This window comes from Amborella trichopoda, chromosome 13 (genome assembly GCF_054954075.1).
Source record: "Amborella trichopoda isolate Santa Cruz 75 chromosome 13, AtrichopodaSantaCruz75HAP2 v2.0, whole genome shotgun sequence".
Taxonomy (NCBI): Eukaryota; Viridiplantae; Streptophyta; class Magnoliopsida; order Amborellales; family Amborellaceae; genus Amborella; species Amborella trichopoda.
Genome location: NC_142348.1, coordinates 12,164,071 through 12,185,750, shown reverse-complemented (window position 1 = coordinate 12,185,750; position 21,680 = coordinate 12,164,071). Strand labels below are relative to the sequence as shown.

General features: G+C 36.1%; 1 protein-coding gene across 2 annotated transcripts in view; it reads left to right on the top strand.

The window, feature by feature from the left end:
- The first annotated feature begins 1,372 nt into the window (after nt 1–1,372).
- LOC18432106 (sodium/hydrogen exchanger (DUF1218)) overlaps nt 1,373–21,680 on the top strand; it is a 32,822-nt gene continuing 12,514 nt past the window's right edge. Inside the window, exons 1-2 of one of the 2 annotated variants that reach the window (XM_020665962.2) lie at nt 1,373–1,545; nt 11,723–12,068. In XM_020665962.2, coding sequence (XP_020521621.1) covers nt 12,048–12,068 — 21 coding nt within the window. In that variant the 5' untranslated portion in view covers nt 1,373–1,545; nt 11,723–12,047. The remainder of the gene's footprint in view (nt 1,546–11,722; nt 12,069–21,680) is intronic. The other variant, XM_006842218.4, reaches the window with a different exon arrangement.

Here is a 21,680-nt window from a genome sequence, read left to right as displayed (position 1 = left end):
TGAAATCCATAGGCCTTTGAAATGCAAAAAAACATGTTTTGGTGTGGAAGTGAAATCATAAAAAACTAAGTCTTATTTCCATGATTTTGATTTTCCTGATTTTAAGTATCCTAGTCGTTAAGCAATCCAAACGATTGGCTTTTGGCAAAATCCAAAATATTAAGAATTCATGCCTTAAAATCCATGTATCCAAACAAGCCTTTAGATGTTACACTTAAAATTTTTGATGCTTTTAGTTCAATTTTGAAAACATTATTTTCTTCAAGCCCAAATTGAATGGTGTTCGTAAATTTTTTATTAACTTTAGCATATGAGTTGAAGAGGTTACGTTTTCAAAATTTGAGGTCTTAGAAATACTCACGAAATCGGTTTCCCAAAGGAGATTATTTACTTCAAGTCCATAAAGAATAGGATTTGTAAATTCTTTTTTGTTTAAGTTTAGCATTTGAGTTGAGGAGGTTACGTTTTCAAAAATTTAAGGTCCTGCAAATACTCACATAATGGGTTCCTGAACGAGTAAAATAGGTAGTATGCTCCCTCTGGAGCATGAACTCTTTTGTTATTTCAAATTTCACAAATTTTGCCGGGGTGACTCTCTTTTTGGCGCGCTAATAAATGAGGGTGGGACCAGTGGAGACATTCGCGTCCCTTTCCCACGTTCATTCCTACTCATCCCTTCTACTTTTCAAGAAAAAGTTAAAATGGAGCCTAGGCCCTAAGCAAACCCTCATTCAAAATTTTCACTTGAAGCGGTTGTTTTGATTTTTAAATATCTTTAAATTGATCGTCTCGACATCAAATTGAATGGATATAAAAAATTTTAAGTTTTGCAAATAATGTACATTATAATATATTTTTTAGACCGTTAATTTTCAAGATTTTAAAGTTTTGATAGACTTATACAATCTACACTATTTTAAAAATTTTAAATTTTATAATTAAAAATATAAATATATTGTAAGACGATTTCTAATATTAAAACCACATCTCCCACACTATTTGAAAGTATCGATTTACTTTGATTGTTTGGAACCTCGGCTCTATATAAACGGCTACCCTTTTCGAAACAATAAAATGAGAGGAACACTCCGATCGGGTGCTTGTCGGCGCACTCCGTATTGTTGGTGAGAGAAAGTTTTCTCCTTTCTCTTTACTTTAAAAGAGTGGCCAACCCATGGTATTGTTCCCCTCTCTCTATCCTTTAAAGGAGTGGCCAATACATTGCACTGTTCCGGTGGAGAGCAGTGAAGAGAGAGAAAAAGCTTGTCCTCGCAAGGTAAAGCCGCAAGTGAAACAGAGGTTTCCCATTTAACATGGAGAGAGAGAGCGGTAGAACCATGTTTTATGCAGTAGAGAGAGAAAAAGTTGCTTCACTCTAATAGTGGTCCTCTTGCTTTTTAGGACTAGAGAGAGAGAGAGAGAGAGGCTCATTTTTGCAGCACCATGAGTGAGGGCAAGGCCTCAACCCTAGTCCTCCTCCTGGTAGTGGTCCTCAGTCTTGTTGCCTTTGGCTTCGCCATTGCAGCTGAAAGAAGAAGAAGCACTGTGAGCTTTCTAACTTACTTTTCCTCTGATTTATTCACCTCATTTCTCTTCTTCCTTTGATTCCGGATTAGGGCTTTTTTTTTTTTAAGAGGAGTTGCGTAGGCTTTCAGTTTACGGATCTGGGATATATTGCCATTGCTGAAAAACATTATCGATTTCTTTCTATGTAAATTTATGGCTGTAAATGCTTTTACTGGTTAAACTGCATTGTATCGTTGCTGCATTCTGGAACTTATCGCGTTTGCTGATTATTATTATTATTATTATTTTTGTGGATGCTTTTTTTGATGGATACTTGTATTTAGATCATGGTTTCATCTGAATCTTGTGGCCTCAAATGTGGCTGGATGTGGTGGTGAACTCTGTTGGGTTATGGTCTCTTTGCTCTTTACGAGCTAAGCAAATCCTTGGATGCAGTTGTTTTGTTACTCTTTTTTTAAAGGGAAGGCTTTTGGTTTTCATTTTTTGGCCTTTACATTTCTTCAATTGGTGTTATATTTTTGCAAATTCTATCATGTTGGTGTTTCGGTGTTCTGCCTCATTTGTGGATGCTTGCTCTGAACTTGGGATTCCTGTTCTGGAGCTTTAGGACTATCTTTTGAACTAGCCTTGTATACTAAAGATATTGGCATTGTAGTTCCTTTTCAAGCTTGAAGTGTGCATAATGATTCTAGTTTTGAAGAGATGATTTTATAGCTGTTTTCTTATTTTTTGTTTGGTATTTTCCTTCTTTTCTATCTTTTTCAATACATGGGGATAACAGAGGATTTTTCCTCCTGGCTCCTCTAGCTCTACAGCCTGAGCCTCCTCTAAGGCCCAGGTGGTTTCATCATGACTTAGTGAATGAAAAGGGAGGAATGCTTTGAGCCTTCGTATCATAGAACTTCAGAAAACCTTCTTCTGATTTAGCCAACAAAGAGAAGAATGCCATGGGCTTCAGATTGTTAATCTTTAGAGGAACTCATCTTTTGGAGATCATTCGACACTACATGAACTCAATGTGCACAATGCCCAAATGGACCAAAGTACTTTGTTTATATGTGGCAACCCTCTGCCAAACCAGACTACCGTTTGCATTGGGTCCTACGCTCTTTATGTGAGTTCACTAATGTTATTAATTTTTTAATTTTACCTTTAATTACGTCACTTTACTTATTATTCAGTATTTTTTTATTGGCCAAGTGTTGAATAATTTGTCAACATCTAGATGGGGGAATAATTTAGGTTTGAGGGAACTTCTCTTTTCTATTTTTGTACGAAGCGCATATTTTCAAAATCTTCCATAGTGAGGTGGGGTTTTCAAATGATAATCTAAAATAGTATTTGAAAAATCGATGACCCGATCTGGAATTGGGCGATCTAAATTGGGAATCGGTTGCACTGTCCCAGATCTTAGCATAAAACGGGATTCGGCGATTTCACTGTAGGGATTTGCGAGTCATGACCTCATGGATTGAATCTGACATCATCGAGTCTGTGTCATGACGTCAGCACATTTAACCTTGCCCAACGCTCGACTATCTCCCAGCGTCATGCACACCTCATGAGCACAAATGTTAATGTAGATGTAGAGTTGACGTTTTTATAGTGACTGGTTCTCCCCAAATCCTTCGATGTGGGATTATTTTTATATTTCCATTAACAATGGCACAAGGTGAAGTGGGCGTTGGAGAACCTCTTAAATCTTACTCGATTTAACGCGATGTGGTACATTTTGTGGATTTCAAAATATAAAAGTAAACCTGAAGTTTAAAAAATAACGATAATACCCTTTTCAAATTACGAACACCTTCAACGGTCTCATTTTCTTCCATAAACCTCACACCATATGAAATAACTAGGGAGCATGTATACTATGTTTCTTGGGGAGTACAGTTCATTTTATAGTTGTTGGAAACGTCTGTGATTTCGAATCGCGTGTATCAGAAGTTTCAGAATCTAGGAATCATTGTCAGTACAATTCGGATTTGAGAAAAATGATTCTCACTATTTCAAAATCGCGACTCGAAAAATTAAGAATCGTGTTTCCTATTTGCAAGAATCGATGTCCTTTCATGTTGGAATTGCATTTCATACCTATATGGAATCACACATGACCCCACTGGTTTCGGTTGTTGATGGAATCGTGATTCATAAAAATATGGAATCGTGATTCCTAAAATTCTAGAATCGTTGTTCCCATCAACTTGGAATCAACATTCTCACCATTCCGGAATCGTGATTCTCCCCATTTTAGAGTCAAGATTCTCCCCTTACTAGAATTGCGAACCAATTCCCAACGGTATATGAGAGAAGTATCCGGAAAATATATAAATTTACCCATTACTACAAGATCGAATTTTGATCTGTATAAAATCAGTCCAAGACTCCAAGTACTAATGTCAACCTTTATGATATCTTTGTGGGTAATCCCATACAATGGACTTGGTCTACCGATAACCCTATTATGCCTACAAGGTCTGGAGCTAGTCTACGGTATACAAGGAGTGAGAACAAGGGAAAGCTCCCTTTATCGCCTTTCCTTAAATTATAAAATAAGTACATGACATAGTAATTTTTCTTTTTAAATATAGTTTTGAGTCTTTTGACTTTTGAAAATTGAGTTATTCAATTTTTAGTCAATTTCTTTGATATTTAATGATTAATTTAACCTAAAACACCACACATGGCACTTCACTCATATCCTTATTATCTTCTTATTTTACTTAAAGAAAAGAATTTTTATCCTCTTATTCAACTTGAAGAAATGACGGTGCCCATCATATATTAAACATTATTACATTAGTAGTTTAGTACCCACACCATTTACCAAACTTTATTAAATTTGAAGTAACATATTTTTTTAGCATTATTTATTCTTGGTAAGAGTTTTTAAAAAGTAACATGGAATGAAAGATGGAAATTAGTTATTAAGAAAATAAAAAATTTAACATATTACTTATATTTAAAATTTTGATTTTATTGCCGTGTACAACAACTTCAAGTTCTCTCACGCTCTCATACATGTCGCGCTCACTCATGATTGATGACACATTAAAGAGTTTCTGCTCTCCCTATGCTCACATATTACTCATATTTTAAAATTTGATTTTATTGCCATGTGCAACAACTTCAAATTCTCTCACGCTCTCATACATGTTGCGCTCACTCATGATTAAGCACACATCGAAGGGCTTCTGCTCTCCCTATGCTCACATTGCTTCCTGTCAACATGGATTCGCAATTCCTTAATACTTTGAATCAACGTTTAGCATAAGTAGAATCACATTGTTGTGTAGCTAGGAATCACGATGTTTGCGATATAGAAACTTGATTCCAAACAACATGGATTCATAATTCCAAAAAATTTGGAATCAACGTTTCTCACAAGCAGACTCGCATTCTTGTGTAGCTAAGAATCACAGAGTCCTCGATTGGAATCTTGATTCCGACAATCCTGAAATCGAGATTTCTAAATTAGGTGGAATCGCGTTCTACAAAAAATGGAAAAGTGATTCCTTTCTTTTAGAATCGACTTTCGTCCGGGGAATACCGAATCGAGATTCCGAAATGGAAGTGCTACCGTCATAGACGATTCGGGTAACTATAGTTCATTTCTACTGCCTCTGTTAGATGACCTATTTTAGATATTTTTTTAATAGAAAATTTTGGAAACCATCTAAGAATCGCAAGATGATCATTCCAAAAAGAAAAAAAAAAGTGAAATTTGACTATTCTAACACATAGATCTCACCATCTAAAAATTGGACGGCCTCTTTTCAATCTCTAGATATTTTCTTTAAGTTCATAGAGTGTGTGATTAAGAATGTTTTTAATTGAGATTAACTACCCGTTGAAGAGGTTACATCCCCAAAATTATAGTCCTAAAATTAATTCACTACATTTCCATTGCTTGATTGCTTCATGTCTCTCTTGCTTATACAAGGGCAAGTTCGTCTACATGAAATAGTATATAAAATAAAAATTATTTGTTTCAAATTAATTATATTTATTTTATTATAATATTATAATAAACAATTATATATTAATAACCAATTCTTGTATTTTACTATTAATTTATTTGCATTATAAATTATGTAATGTATTATTTTTCTTATAGTTCTAAATAAGATTTTTTAATCAGATGATATTATAAGCCATTTTAGATTTGTTCTTGTTTGTATAGTAAAATAATTATAAAATATAAACCAACTTTCAATTTTGGTATATGATATTACAGTTAGTTAGGTTGTGAGAATTTTGGATGAGTAAAAGAAATTAATAAGTGTTTGATACTTTGATTTGATACTAATTTCACATTTAATGGGAATTTTTTTTTTATTCTTATAATTTTTTATATTTTTAAATTATTTTGATACAATATTATAATATTATATTCTAATTAATAAATATACGGACATTCAAACAATAAAACAACGTCAGTATTCACCTAGTTTTACAAAATAATGAAAATACATAATGCACCACTCCTAATTTATTTAAGAGATTAAAAGAACACTATTTTTAGAGATTTTTTGAAAACTTTTTGGGACAATATTTTCCGATTTGGCTAATTCTCCGATCCGATCCACCGATCTGACATGGGTATGGGTGTGAACGATTCGGGTGACCGATACACTTTTTTAAACCTTGATCTAAATGGGAGATTGCACCCAGTTTGAAGTCTCATCCAATCACAAGTTCCATGCCCACTAATTATTGTATTACTTGACAAATTAGAGATATCCTTAATGGTTCCTTGAGTTCGTGATCATTCCACAACCCTTGTATCGTGGAATTAAATATTTATGACATATTTCCTTATTTTATTGAAATCAACACTACTATTGTTGATAATAGAATTGCTGGATTCTCTATAAAGCACGCTTAAATGATGAAACCAGTGAATAAAGATTTGTTTCAAGTAGGAGAAACTTGCCTATCCCGATTGCATAGTCCTGTGGGGTGACTTTTATAAATGAAAACTTGGCTTGTGGCCAAGTTTTCATTTTATGTACATTTTTACATGTATTTTAGAATTATAGATGTTTCATGCAATGTGGAGGCATCACAGGTTTCGGTGAATAGCTGGGTTTCAAACCCACTATAATGCCTTGTTTTCTTAAACCTTTATTCACAAAATAATTTTGTCAGACTCCTGAGATTTTAGGGGTCAACTATTGAGTCAGCAAGTTCACTCGGTTTCGACACTTACCGAATTGGACACCAAATCAAGTTCTTTGCCACTGACTAGTTAGACCAGTACTCCTAAAATGCTCAAGACTTACCTGTTTCATCTATCTTGAGGTCTTCATCAAAGCACATAAGAGTAAGAGGGAGGCACTCAATTTTTAAAGTTCACTGTCATGTAGGCTATAGCGTATCATGATAAATAATGGCATGTGAGAATATAGGGCTTTGGAACCTCCTATAGATCTTGGTGTAACATTTACTTGGTCAAATCCTACTCATCATTGGAATGTTAGTGTTATTCTGTGGTGGATTCATTATATTTTTAGAATTAATCAATGATTTTCGTTAAACCATTGATCCAAGATTGTCACCCTGCAACGACCCACAATTATCGCCTTTAATTTCTGGAAAAACTTTTAAATTGAGTTTAAGAGGGAGAGTCATCTGCATATGTAAATTTTTTACGTAGTTAATTTCATTGTGAAGTGTCTTGTATGCACCCCTTGGGGTTAATCATGCAATTAATTCAGGTCCAATATTGGTCTTTTAAGCCTCATAAGTCTTCAACAGATTATCTTTGATGTGATGGAGTTTATAACTTAATTAATGAAGCAGCTTATTCAATGTAGTTTCCTTCAATTATAATATATATGAGAGTCCTGTATCGTCAACTCTAGGACATTGATCCCTAATTCTGATGGTATTGGTCAATGACTGGAAATGAGAAGTTTCACATATTTTGGGCTTGTTCACATCATTTATTTTTCTGGTTGTTCAGCAACTCAAATCAAATCAATTTTGGGAGACATCTGTTCTTGTAAGGATCTTTGCAACTGTCGTGCTAAGGATCCCTATTATGGCAAGAAACTAGTGAGAATTGAGTTAATTAACCAAATGCATCTTTGTTCATAGTTTTTCAAATTGTGCTGCAAAGCTTATTGGGCTAGCATTCGTAGAAAGAATATGTTTGTTCACCGGGCCCAAAACTCTTGAAAGCCGGAAGTTAGAGAGGTGTCATTAGTTAGTTATGGGTGAAGGCGCTAGTGGAAGGCTTTAGATCACAGAGAATTCCTTCTCTTTCGGTAGTGGTTGTGGAGGAAGGTTACTGCTAGGTGACTGAGAGGACTTAACTTCTTTTACTTGAAAGAAAAAAGAGATAGGCAGTAGTAGCAGCAGTAGTTGGAGGAGCCTTCCTGCCTCACTAGATAAGCTAGCTTCATTCCTTGCTTCGCCATCAAGCCAAGGAGCTAGAGACTGCTGAATCAACTGCTCATCCGGAATGGCTAGTAATAGCACTTAAGGGCGCATATACCGTCCACCCAGTGCCACTACCCACTTCTACTCTTCCTATATTTAGTAGGACTTTGACTCCAGCAAGCGTTGGCTCAGGAGGTGACATTTCGTTGAGGAAGCCGGACAGTAGTAGCTTGACTTCCCCGTCCTCCGTTTCATCTTTCAACAAGAGGAAGGCAGGGTCGCTGTAGTGAGATGAGACAGCGAATAAGAATCGGAGCAGGCAGCAGATTGAGTCCTGTGATGTAAGTGATCAGCAGGTTAACACGGAGCCTGGGCGTAGCACCATTGATAATCCATAGTGTTCGCAAAGGATCTGGCAAGCTGCAGAAATCTCAATTTTAATAAGTGAGTCTCAAGATTCATGTTCCCATAAAAAATTTTAAGGCATGAGCAAACTGAAGGAGCAGCTAAATACATCTTTGTCCATAGTTTTTCAAATTCTGCTGGAAAGCTTATTGGGAAATCTCAATTTAAATAAGTGAGTTTCAAGATTCATGTTCCCATCAAAAATTTAAGGAATGAGCAATCTGAAGGAGCAGTAGTGAGTTATCTCCAAAATCGCTTCACAGATGAGAAAGAATTAGACTCATTGATATATGACATTGCTTTATGCAAATATCATCAGAGAGCGGGGATTGGCTACGGAGGCCATTTGGAGAGGAACAGAGGACGTTTATCTTCGACAAGTTTCTCAATATTTCGTGACTGGATTTCCAATGGGATTCTTCCCAAGTTCTTGGGGACTTTGGCAGAGTGACCTCTTTTGGGCATTTTTGTTTGGCATGGTCACAGAAACCTTTAGCAGTATGATAAGAGGAGTGCATTCACCCAAAGGGGGGAAAAAGAAAGAAGAGAAGACTTTAAGACTTGTAGATGAGAATTTGCTACATTGTTGTCTAATGCTACTAGGGAAGAAATAAGCAACTTATGGCTTCTCTTAAGGTGTTTCGAAGTGGTCTCAGGGTTTTAGAGGTTAACATGGCCATGACCAAGCTAATGGGAGGTAGCACTTTAGGATGAAACTTGAAGGACTTGGCAATGTGTATGGGATGTGAAATTGAAAGTCTTCCGAACAAGATCTTGGCCTCCCTTTGTGTATGGGAAAACGTTGGGGAATGGTTGTTTGTTCTCAAACAGGTTATATGCCCAACAGTTTGCGTTTGTTAAAGACGGGCAAATACTGGTTGGGGCATTAGTATCCCAATAATGCATTAACTCCAGACATTGTTAACGCATACCTGTCGTATACAAATCAACCTTGAGAAGGCATAGGACCATGTCAATTGGTCCTTTCTTGGTAAACCTAAGATTTGTGGGGATTGGTGAAAATTGGAGAGGTTGGACCAGGGGATGTTTATCTTCGACAAGTTTCTCAATATTGGTGATTGGATTTTCAATGGGATTCTTCCCAAGTTCTTGGGGATTCTGGCAGAGTGACCTCTTGTGACCATTTTTGTTTGCCATAGTCGCAGAAACCTTTAGCAGTATGATAAGAGGAGTGCATTCACCCTAAAGGGGGGAAAAGGAAAGAAGAGAAGACTTTAAGACTTGTAGATGAGAGTTTGCTACATTGTTGTCTGATGCTAGTAGGGAAGAAATAAGGAACTTATGACTTCTCTTAAGGTGTTTCGAAGTGGTCTCAGGGTTTTAGAGGTTAACGTGGCCATGACCAAGCTAATGGGAGGTGGCACTTTAGGATGAAACTTGAAGGACTTGGCAATGTGTATGGGATGTGAAACTGAAAGTCTTCCGAACAAGATCTTGGCCTCCCTTTGTGTAAAGGAAACCGTTGGGGAATGGGATATTGGATTCTTGGGAATATAGTTCCTCTCAGTGGCTGGTAGGTCTATATTGATCAAATTGATCCTTTCCAATTTACCCATCTATGGCATGTTTCTTTTGCTATGCCAAGTTCTTTTTGCAATCATATTGAAAGACTGATATGAAAATTCCTGTGTGGCATGCTTTGAGAAGCAGGAGGACTAGCTGGAGAGATGTGGAGGTGGTTTGCAAGCCGAAGAGGAAATGGGGACTAGGAATAAGGAAACTGAAAGAACTTCATCATGGCCTATTGGTACAGTGTGGTGGAGGATCTGTGATGCTAGAAATTAGCTACAGAAACAAGTAATAATCCCCAAGTATGTCAAATATGATTTTGGCTAGTGGATAAAATATGTGATAAACAGACCAATCATGGTAGCCGTACACTTCCCCAACTCTTCCTCCCCAGTTTACCTACTCAACAACTCAGAGATTAATTGGCATTTGCTCGGTCAATTCTCGGTAACTCAATAATATGCTCATCGCCATTCCTCAACAAATCCTCAGTAGTTCCACGATATCCTATAACAAATACGTGGTTTAGTGTTAAAAAAATCATTGAGCTAACTCGAGCGAATCCCAAGTGATGACAAGTCAGCTTGGCTCTGGACTATTGCAAACCCTTGAAAAGTAGGGACTTGCCTGAGTCTCATCTTGCTTTCGACATTTTTTATTAATCTTGTTCCAACTTGGCCGAGATGAACCGGGCGACTCGTGCTTATGTCTCTAGGGAGTCCAAGCTCGAGTCCTCCTTTTAAAAAATTAGTTTTCTTTATATGTTAAAATTACCCACTTAGATCTTATAAATTGGATTCCTAATAAGTAACCATTTACAAAGTAAAGTCACACGGAGAAATATTAGAAAGGAGATGGTGAATTTGTAACAAGTATAACCAACACAAAAAAAAAGAATTTGATATTTTTATTTTGCACCATATATCAGTTTAGGTTTAGGCTAAAGGAATAATGTTGGCACCATATATCAGAGGGGTTGTTAGTTGGCACCATACATCAGTTTAGGTTCAGGTTTATGGAATAATGGTTGCACCATATATCAGATAGTTTGGAAGGGAGGGAGGGAGGGAGGGAAATTGTAAACTAAGTAAATGTTATTCTTCCCAATCTTCTGGAAGAGCCTTATAATCTTCTTTGTGAGATAAGAGAAATCCTTTTTCTTATACTGGGAAGTTGGGCACTTCTATTTGTTTTCGAATAATAAGCTTTTTAAATAAATTCTTCACGATTTTATGGTAGTCACCTCATTGGCTACTATTTCATCTTTGTGTTTCTGATTTTATCTCTTTCTGTAATAGTACTTTGGAAATAACTACATAAGTGATCATCCCAGTTGGTGACTTGGTGTACCATAAGAAATCATTGAAAGATTCCCTTGATACGTTATTAGGGCATACCTTTCTTCTGGTATCCCACTCAATTTCCCCTTATGCTGACATCCATTTGACATTATGAAAAATAGCACTTATTCTCCTCGAGGACAACAAATAAAAAACTATATTTTGGTAATCTGGACTTATTCTTCAGGATTCCTATTTGCACTTGCAGAAGTTTAGTGGGAATTTACAGTACATTTCCTTTGCTTATGTATCCCACTCAATTCCTTTGTTTCCAATATTTTCTACACATCTTATTCCATATGATTTATGAATGGCTTGTGAATGTATCTAACCAAATTGGACATATAGTGTCTCGCCTTAATGTTCATGGTCACAATAGATCATTGGTCAATATAAAATTTCTCAAGCATCATATGGCTAATTCATTCCCAGCAGATCAGGACCTTATTATACCATGTCCAACTTGCTATATTTCCGCCTAAAAGATTAATAACGAGAATGGGTACTCTCTTGTGTTGCATATACTGTTTCAGAAATAGAATCCCGGGGAGGAGAAGTTTTTTGCTACCTTTGGAGGAGCTTTCTATGCCTTGGCTGAATTATATGTAGCTCCAAAATTTGGTATGCTTTCCTCAGTTTTGCAGAAACTTCAAAAACTGAAGCCTTGGGATATTGATACAATCAGTTGGAAATTGCGGATAAAAGAAGAAAAAGACAAACTGGCTTGCAGCTCCAAAACTTGATGATGGAAGCATTGAAGAGCAAAGAAAGAGATTATCTGGTAAACAGAAATGATGTGGGCTGATATGGTTGAAGAAGCAACATAAGGTTTGTCAGATAAGACCAACATAATACCTCATGAGCGTACAAGTAAAGAAGGTACATCTTTCAACTTTATGATTACTGATGACTCTGAAGGCGAATCAGTGGTTTTTCCTGAGGAAGAATCCAAAATCTCAACTATTAAGTAAAGCTTCAAAAGTTATTGCAGAAGGAGATTCTAGACATTTTTTTTTTTAAAATATTTAAGACCTTATTGGCAAAAGGACCACATTTACCAATAAGAAAGATGATTTGAGCAAACATTATTTTGTTGATCCTAGCTAAAATTGCTATATATGGAAAATAAAATTGGGAAGAGGCGGTCGTTTTTAGATATTGGGGCAGATATAAATTCTTGTACCAAAGGAGTGTGGAATAATTGGATCCATTATCCAAAAGGAGACACTGGAAATGATGAATGGGTCTAGAAAACTCATAGAATCTGCCCTAGAGGTACCTCTACAGATGGGAGAGAATTAGTTTTTGCAAATTTTGTAAAAATAGATGATGGGAGTTCATCAAGTTGGATTAGGCACTATAATTATAGATCATTCAGGGCTATGTACAATAACTGGAAACCTGATTGTGCAAAATAAGATGAACAAAAAAGTTCCGAGAATATCTCATTTTGAAGAAAGAATATTAAAAAAGATTCAAGGAAATCTTTCTGTAAGAAAATTTGAAAAGTTCTTTAAAGCTGCAGAAAGGGCAACAAAAATTTTGAAATTGCAAAATAGTTGAAAGAAATGGACATGGAGTCATTACCATATCTATCATATATTGCAGAGATTACTATTCAAAGCAAGTCCATTAGGCTCAATAGGGAAGAGGAGCCACAACTAAAAACCAAATAAAGGAATTGACAGTCAAAAGATTGATAAGGGCCCTCATGGTCAAATCACATTTGTGCTTGTCTTGTAGAATTATAATGAAGAAGAGTGAGGATGGTTATAAATTATATTCCTCTTAGTGTTGTTATTATGGGTGTTAAATGGCCACTACCATTTACGCTGCTCTCTTTCTAAATTTTTGTTGGCCGCCTAGGCGGGCACCTGGATGCCTAGGCGCCCCCATCCCTCTTGACTAGGGCTGGCGATGAGCCCGCAGCCTTTAGCTGCCTAGGTGCCTCGCAGCACTCGGTGGGCAAATTTTCCATCCTTGGATATGATAGAGGGTTGAACAAAGAAGAAAATGTATCTAATATTATCAAAGGTAATTGAAAAGTAAGAGAGAAATAAGAAAAATAGTGGATCATGCATGGAAAGAATTGACCGAAATTCAAAGCTTTGATTTGTCAATTTGGAGATTCTTTTCATAATTCTTTTATATTAAATCTAAGAGGCATAAAAAATGAATGAAACCCCTCAAATTTCCCCTATAGTTATAGGAACCTTGGGGGTAAGGCCACGTACGCACCTTAGGAGCTCAATCCCGTGGTTCTTGTAAGGGATGTTAAAGGGAGCTGGATATAGGGAAATAGGCATCGCACTCCCTATAAAATGGGATCACGTTCTACATGCTTGTAGGATCCCTCCATGGAGAGGAGCTAGACTATTAATTTAGCTACTGCTACTCTCCTTAGTATTGTATATTAATTTCTTTACAATATATTAAACTGTGGAGCATTCGTGCAATTGACAGTTAAACAGTTTCAAAAAGAAAAAAATCATAGTAAGCCAATTTATTATAAAGCTACATTATTGCAGTAAATTGGAGTACTATAACTATCGCATTAATCAAAAGAGAAGGTGTATGATAATGGATTTGAGCAGGCATTGGCTCGATCCTAATTTTATCATAAGCTAGTAATTGATCTCGTTTTAGGGTATAGCAATGTTCAAGAAGGCGTAGACGGTCGCATAAGCGGTGAGGGCTCTGGACTGCCTAGGAGCTAAGGCGGCCTAGGCGGACGCCCAGACCCAAAGGCGGCCCTCATTGTCTTTTTTTTTTAAGTTGGATCCCCACACCTCCCCTTATTTTATTGTATACATTATATAATAATAATTACAAATTATTACTATTTTTTTGGTTTACCAAAAAATTAATTGCTATCACATGCAAAAAGCATTTTCGAGAAATTAATAATTTGTAATTATATTATCTTTTGGTTTACCAATAAATTAATAATTACCGTTACATGCAAAGAGCATTTTCGAGAAATTAATAATTACCAATTAATACTATCTTTTGGTTTACCAATAAATTAATTACTGTTACATGCAAAAAGCATTTTTGAAAAATTAATAATTACGAATTAATACTATCTTTTTGTTTACCAACAAATTAATAATTATTGTTACATGTAAAAAGCATTTTCGATAAACTAATAATTATGAATAAATATTATTTTTTGATTTATCAATAAATTAATAATTAATGTTACATGCAAAAAGAATTTTTGATAAATTAATAATTACGAATTAATACTAATTTTTTGGTTTACCAATAAATTAATAATTACTTTCACATGCAAGAAGCATTTTCGATAAATTAATGATCAATAATTACCAATAAATTATTAAATACAAATTAATAAATTAATAATTACGAATTAATTAGTATACTCTCAAGGTGGCGCCTAGGCACCTGCCTTTTACATCGCCTAGGCGGGCACCTTAGGCGCCTAAAGGATTCTGCCTAATACTGCCTGCCTTATCCATGCCTAGTTTTTTTTTGAAAAAGTCCGCCTTGGCGACCTGGCAGGCGACTTTTCGATCATTGATGTATAGTTGAGCTTAGATGCCTTCAAGTCAAAACCTTGATCCCAGTGATATGGGATCATGATCCCAGGTATCTTAGGATCTAGCTCCTTAACTTGTTAATTTACATGCATCGATCCTAACCATTGTTCAAAAAAATGGACCGCTCAGCGCCTAGGCGGCGGCTGCCTAGGTGGCCAAACGGGGCAGTGGTCCCTGAGCAGCCTCCCAGGGCTTGCTCCCTGCCTAGAGGCAGAAAAGTATTTTTTTTTTTTTAAGATATAAAAGTTTAAAAAGATGGGTTTTTTTTGAAACCTAAACCCACAAGAAACTTTTTGAGAGAAAAAAATCTCCAAAAAAGTACATTTCATTGGATCGAATCATCGAAGTGTTTCTCAAAGTTTGGAGTTCGAGCAACCAAAGTAAGTGCATTTTTTAGATTGCTTGTTTTATTTTGAGATGTCTTCTTCAGGAGTTAGTCGGAGTGGAGATCCGGGTTGAAAATATGGATACAACCCCAATCCAAATGACAAATTGCGTTAGATACAATTTTTGTGAACAAGTTACAAAAGGATGCATAAACCGGTTTAAGAAACATTTTGTCGGTATTAAGGGGGATGTTACCCCTTTGTAAAAATGTTCCTGAAGCTATCAGAGAGGAGATTTAGCAATTTATAAGTTATGTAAAACAAAAATAAGAACAAAATTCTTGTCATAGATCTATTTCTGCTACTCCTAGAAAAGTGATCCGGGTTGGAAGTATGGGTACAACTCAAAACGAAATGATAAAAATTGTATTAAGTGTAATTTTTGTGAAAAAGATACCAATAGAGGTATTAGCCAATTCAAAAAATACCTTGTTGGTGTTAGAGGTAATGTTGCTTCTTGTACAAAGGTTCCTGAAGTAGTTCGGGATGAGATTAGACATCTTCTGAATTTTAAAGAACTAGAAAATGATGAAAATAAGCTTTGTTCTATGGAAGTATCTTATCCAGGTTCTAGACGGAGTGGTGATCCGGGTTGGAAGTATGGTTATAACCCGAATCCAAATGATAAAAATTGTATTAAATGTAATTATTGTGGAAAAGATATTAATGGGGGCATTTACCGGTTTAAAAAATACCTTGCCGATATTAAAGGGGATGTTGCCCATTGTAAAAATGTTCCTGAGGCTATCAAGGAGGAAATTATACAATATTTGAGTTTAAAGAAGCATAAAGAAGAGGGTAGAGCAGCCAAGACTTAGGGCCTCATTTGCACAGACTAGTAAGAGGAAGGTAGAAGAAGATGAGGAGGAAGAGGCAGATTCTGGAGAAACAGAGGAGGACAAGCATTAGTTGAAGAGGGAGATGACTCTGATGATGATGCCCTTGAGTCTGATGCATATGATGAGGCTTGCCCTATTGATATTCCTTCTGATGATGTTTGATGACGACGACGACTGAAGACTCTTGCCTCTTGGTGATGAGGTTGCGTTTGTTGAATGTTGTGTTAAGTCATGAGTGTTGACTTTTGTTATACTGTATATTTTCTAAATTTCAGTTGTGTTGAGTGTTGACTTTTATATCCTACCTACACTTGTATGGTTTTACAGTTTACTGTTTTAACAATATAGATTATCAAACTTTTTTTCTCAACGGATATCTTTTTTTTTTTTTCAACTTGGAATGTGGTATTATATTGGTAATTTGGTATGGTTTATACTTTTTTTTCAAATTTCAACTGAGAGCTGCCCAAGATCTGGGCGCCCGCCTAGGTGCGGGGCGGCCTGGACCCCCCAGGCCGCCTAGGACCCGCTTAACGCTTTTTGATACACTGATCCTAACCCAAGGGAGCTTCTACCCTATAGTGGTTCGGCGTTCATTGAACTCATCCCGTTCTTGAAGCTGCTTCTGATCCAACAAGTTTGATTTCACCGAAAACCATTGAATGCAGGGGAGAAATTAAAAGGAATTGATTCTAGCAGTGTTTTGAGCAGAATCGTTGATATTCCAATTAGGCAAAGTTTCAAAAAACGCTAGGCGGCCCCGAGGCGGCTTGCCTGGGGCTCAGCGCCCAACCCCTGGGCGGGCGCTTAGAACTCAGGCGCCCTGTAGTTTTTTCACTTTGGGGGTTTTCATATATTGAGTTTTTTTTTTTTTTTTTTCTTCACTTTGGGTGTTAAAAATAAACCCCATAACGTTTTTATACAACTCAAAATGACCCCCTTTGCCCTTTTGGGCGATTTAAAAAAATGAACAAGGCCTTACGGCTCTGGGCGCCCGCCTGGCCCCATAACCTTTTTATACAACTCAAAATGACCCCTTTTGCCCTTTTGGGAGATTTAAAAAAACGAAAAAGGCCTTGTGGCCCTGGGCGCCCGCTAGCCTGCCTGGCTACCCTCCTAGGTACATCCGCCCGTGTAGGGCTGCCTGGGTCTAGGTGTGCGGATTTTTTGTCCAGGCCGCCTAAGCGCTAGGCGGACCATTTTTTAAAACATTGCAATTAGGAATTGGGACAATTTCGGGATGGTTCTGATTGGGATTGATGATTCCCATTAGCGAGTGGCATTTTTCCAATCATTGGTTGTAACTAATTTAAGGAAGAGGTTGCTAGTAATTTCAAGGAGACTTTTAAAGGGGGCAGTTTCTTATTTCTTTTATGCTTCCTATTTTATAGTACAAACTTGTATGCATTTGAATTTCATACATGAACTGTACTTTCTTCTAAGATGCCTGGACACCACCAACTCTGCTACTGGTTACTACCACCACCGCTTCTGCTAACACCATTGTGGCGGCCATCTCCCCACCACTACCATTGTTGGCACCATCACTGCCACTTGTCATAATAGTGGTGGTGGATTTATATGTAGGGATGTGATATGGTGGTGCCAATTCAATGATGGTGCTAGTGGCAATTGTCACAGTAGTGGCAGTGGTTGTAGTGGTGCAGGCGGTGGTGTGGTGAGGTGGCCAGGAGGTATGGTGTTATAGAACTTTTTGTCAGAATTTTATTGTTCTGGTTCATCAATTTGAATATTGTCCTAGATTGAGCCACTTAGGTGTTCCATTATATTTTCAGTAAATGATTTCATCACCTCATATATGCATATGTATTAGTTTTTTTTCTAGATTAAACATTGCTAATAGTGAATATGAATATTCAAAATAAAGGCAAAGGAAAGATGGAATTGTTCCATCAGTATCCTTTGGCTCGCCTATAAGTAGTTTTCCTCCTTCACCAAACCCATATAATTCTCCTAGCCCGTTAGTAAAAGGACATGCGCAAGAATATTCTACTCCTAACCCAAGTAAAACTTCCTCAGCTGAAAATTCTGCCTTCGTTGAAACCACCTTTCTGATAGATTCTATAATAGAAGATGAACATGTCACCTTAGACCCAAAAATCATTGACAATTATTACTTGATAAATAACTTAAATTCTTCTAATGGTAACAAAACCAAAGAATGGTACGAGGCAATCCTATTGGAGATAGGCTTAATATCTTTGGCACATTTTTACCAAAGAAATACTAATATAATAGCCTACTCGAAACTCCACATTCAAAAAATAATATCATACAAAGAATGGGGCTTAGACCCTACAAGAAGTAGAAAATTACGGGCACCTGAATTTTCCAATAAATATTTTAAATATTCAGAATATATTGACGCCTGGCATAAAGTCTTTGCTATCCAAAATAATTATAATTCCCATACCTGGTTCATTCAGTTTAAAATGCCAGTTACGGAGGCATTTTGAAATTGGTTTCGAAATTGTTTCTTAATTTGGGGATCTAGTTCTCAGATTCTCCCTGACCAAGTCCAGATATCCTAACAAAAGTTTGTAGAAAATAATAATAAAGACCCAAATATAGACTACCATTTATATTTCATGGCTCTTTATCAGGTCCCATGGATTATGAAATGGGAATTTGCAATATCTGAACACTTGACAAATGATAGGAATATATTATCAAAATTGGTAAAAAGATATTTGTAAAATGGTGGAATGTATATGATTATAAATCCCTTACTCCTGAAAATATTAAATTAAGAAGGGTTCCAGATCAAAACCCTGATGAACACCCAAATAGTTTTGCCAGATATGTGAATAAAATGAAACGGCAAAATCCTCAGGCTACCAAAGAAGAGCTGAAAAAACAACTCTTACAATTACTAGAAGAAGAAGCAGATGACATGACCACCTCCTCCCAGAATGAAGATAACACTGCAGAAGACGAAGAATTTTCTCAAATGCCATAATTCTCAGAGACCCGACCCTGAAGAATAATAATATCAAAAGCTATCGACTTATTAAAGCTGCTGACAAAATCAATCATATCCTATGGAGATACCCACGATCTCGAATCTTGTAGAAGATGCTGCCACCTGTCTATCCTGTAGAAGATGCTGCCACCTGTCTATCCTGTAGAAGATGCTGCCACCTGTCCGTCCTGTAAAAGATGCTGCCACTTGTCCACTATCTCGCACCAGTCCAAAATAGTCTGCCGACACCCACTTGTCCACTATCTCGCATCAGTCCAAGATAGTCTGCTGACACTCACTTGTCCACTAGCTCGCATGGCCTACAAAAGATCGAATCATAGCTTTTGCGTTGGCACCCAGTTGGCACCCATAATGATTGAATCCTTCCCAGCCTCGCCTATATAAGGAAGAGACCTCTTAGTTACTTGGCATCGAAAAGGAGCCCTCTCTTCCTTATAAGCTCTCTCTCTCTCTCTTATGAGCTCTCTCTCTCTCTCTTATAAGCTCTCTCTCTCTCTTATAAACTCTCTCTCTTTCTGGTTCTCTCTAAACTAAGCCAGGAGCCTGTCGTATCTCGAGAAATCAGATATACTTTTCTCTGCGTTCGTTCTGGTAATATTATCATAATCTATCTCCGTCTCCAGGTTACATTTCTGAAACTCTCATTTTCTAGTCTATGATTTCGTCTTTCTGCTTTACTCTCTGTTTCTCTTCTCTGCGTCTTCTTTATATTATCCCTTCTTTATAGTTAATTAACTTATAAGTCTTGTATATCGGGTGGTGTATTATAAACCATCCAAATTGCAATGTGTGATTGTAATTTTGATAATTTGCCAAGCTACTGTCCTACCGAATGGAACTTGTTCACTAGCTTTTGTATTTGTAAATTGTAAGTTTCTCTTTTGTATCTATATCAAGATGATGTAATGTTTTTATCATGCAAATAAAGTTCATATTATCTGTAAAAATTAGAAATCTGACTAATACAAATTGGCTTGTTATAGACATATCTTCTTTTTCCCTGTTTCTATTAATAATTGTGTGCTTATATTTTGGAATAGTCCGATTAATAATCTAATAATCCTAATAATCTAATAATCAAAATAGATCCTGTGATCCGAATGGTATTAGAGCCACGTTGTCAAATTCTTTATCAGTAATATTCTTTTAGAAGATACTTTAGTCTTATAATACAAAGTACTTGATAAAATATCCCATTAGAGGTTAGTCTGAGAGTTGAGACCATTTGTCGCCTAGGCTCGTTTTACCGCTTCAGGCCAGGAAGAGCCGCTTAGGTACCAAGGACGTAAGAGGTTGACTAGAGTACTCATTCGTAACCCTAAATGGAGAATTTTATTAGAACTCTGTCCAATAAGACTTTAGCCTCTTCTAATAGCATATTAAGGATAAAGAACAAAGAAGAAATAATAATTGATAATATAGAAAAACAAATACAAAATTGGAATATACCAAAAGTCCCTATAACAGATATTTATAGAAAAGGCACTTTTGAATTTAAAACTGCACTTTTGAATTTAAAACTGGATATGCTATAAAAACAGTAGAACAAAGTCTTTCGGTAAAAAGTGAGCAAGAAAATTTCTAATTTTTTTTTGACAAGATGATTAAGTCACAAAGATAAAGACTATAAGTTTTTACACACAGGATTAATACAAATAGCTGTCAAGCCTTTTACAAGACTTGGACTTAATAACTCAATATTATTATGCCTTAGAGATAGCCGACATAACAAATTCACAGATTCCTTACTAGGAGTAGTGGAATCTAGTCTATGTAGTGGCCCAGTATATTTCAATTGTTTTCCCAATTTCTCGGTCTCATTAACAGATCCAAACTTGCTAAAAGTACTCACACTTAATTTAAAAACTTAAGGATTTGATATGAATCCAGGATCGCAAAATATAACTTTAATTTATAGAATTTGTTATAAGGTGATGAATACACTCTGCCCAAATATTTTACAAGTAGATACTAGAGGGCAAACAGTGTTTTTTCAAACCAATATAGAAAAATCAAACATTGTTATTCCAAATCTATAGAATGGTCCCAAATTGTCCTTTCAGAAAATTGGTCAATCCAAAATGAAAACCAGCCCTACAGAATTCCTGTCAATAAAAATCTAGATCAGATAATTGAATACCCAGATGGTGAAATAGAAATACAATTTAATTCTAAAAGATGAACTAAGTTAAACATTTCTGATGACAATATAATAAAGCCATCATGAAATACATCAATACCATCTAGACATTCTACTTCCTCATTAAGAGAAGAACCTATAATATAAGGATTAAGTAGAAGTACTAGCAATATATAGAGACCTGTATATAAACCCTTTGACCCTAGTCCTTCAAAATCAGAATCGCATATATGTGACTTTGATTTTCAAATCTTGACCCTCCAGAAAAAAGAAAAAGTAGATATAGAATTTTTGAAAAAAGATTCTCTCTGAAGACAATAGTAAAATAAGAAATTGGTATTTGAAAGAAATTTCTCAAGAATTAATTGATGCCTTCCACAAGAGATATAATAAATTCTTAAAAAAGAATAAACAAACAATAGCATTCTTTGATTAGTTAATAGCAACCCTAAAAGAGAAAAAGATTCACATACCAAACTTTGAATTAAATACTTTAGAAACCCAATATCAAAAATACTATAATATTGATGGAAAAGAAATATACAATATCCACCCTTCT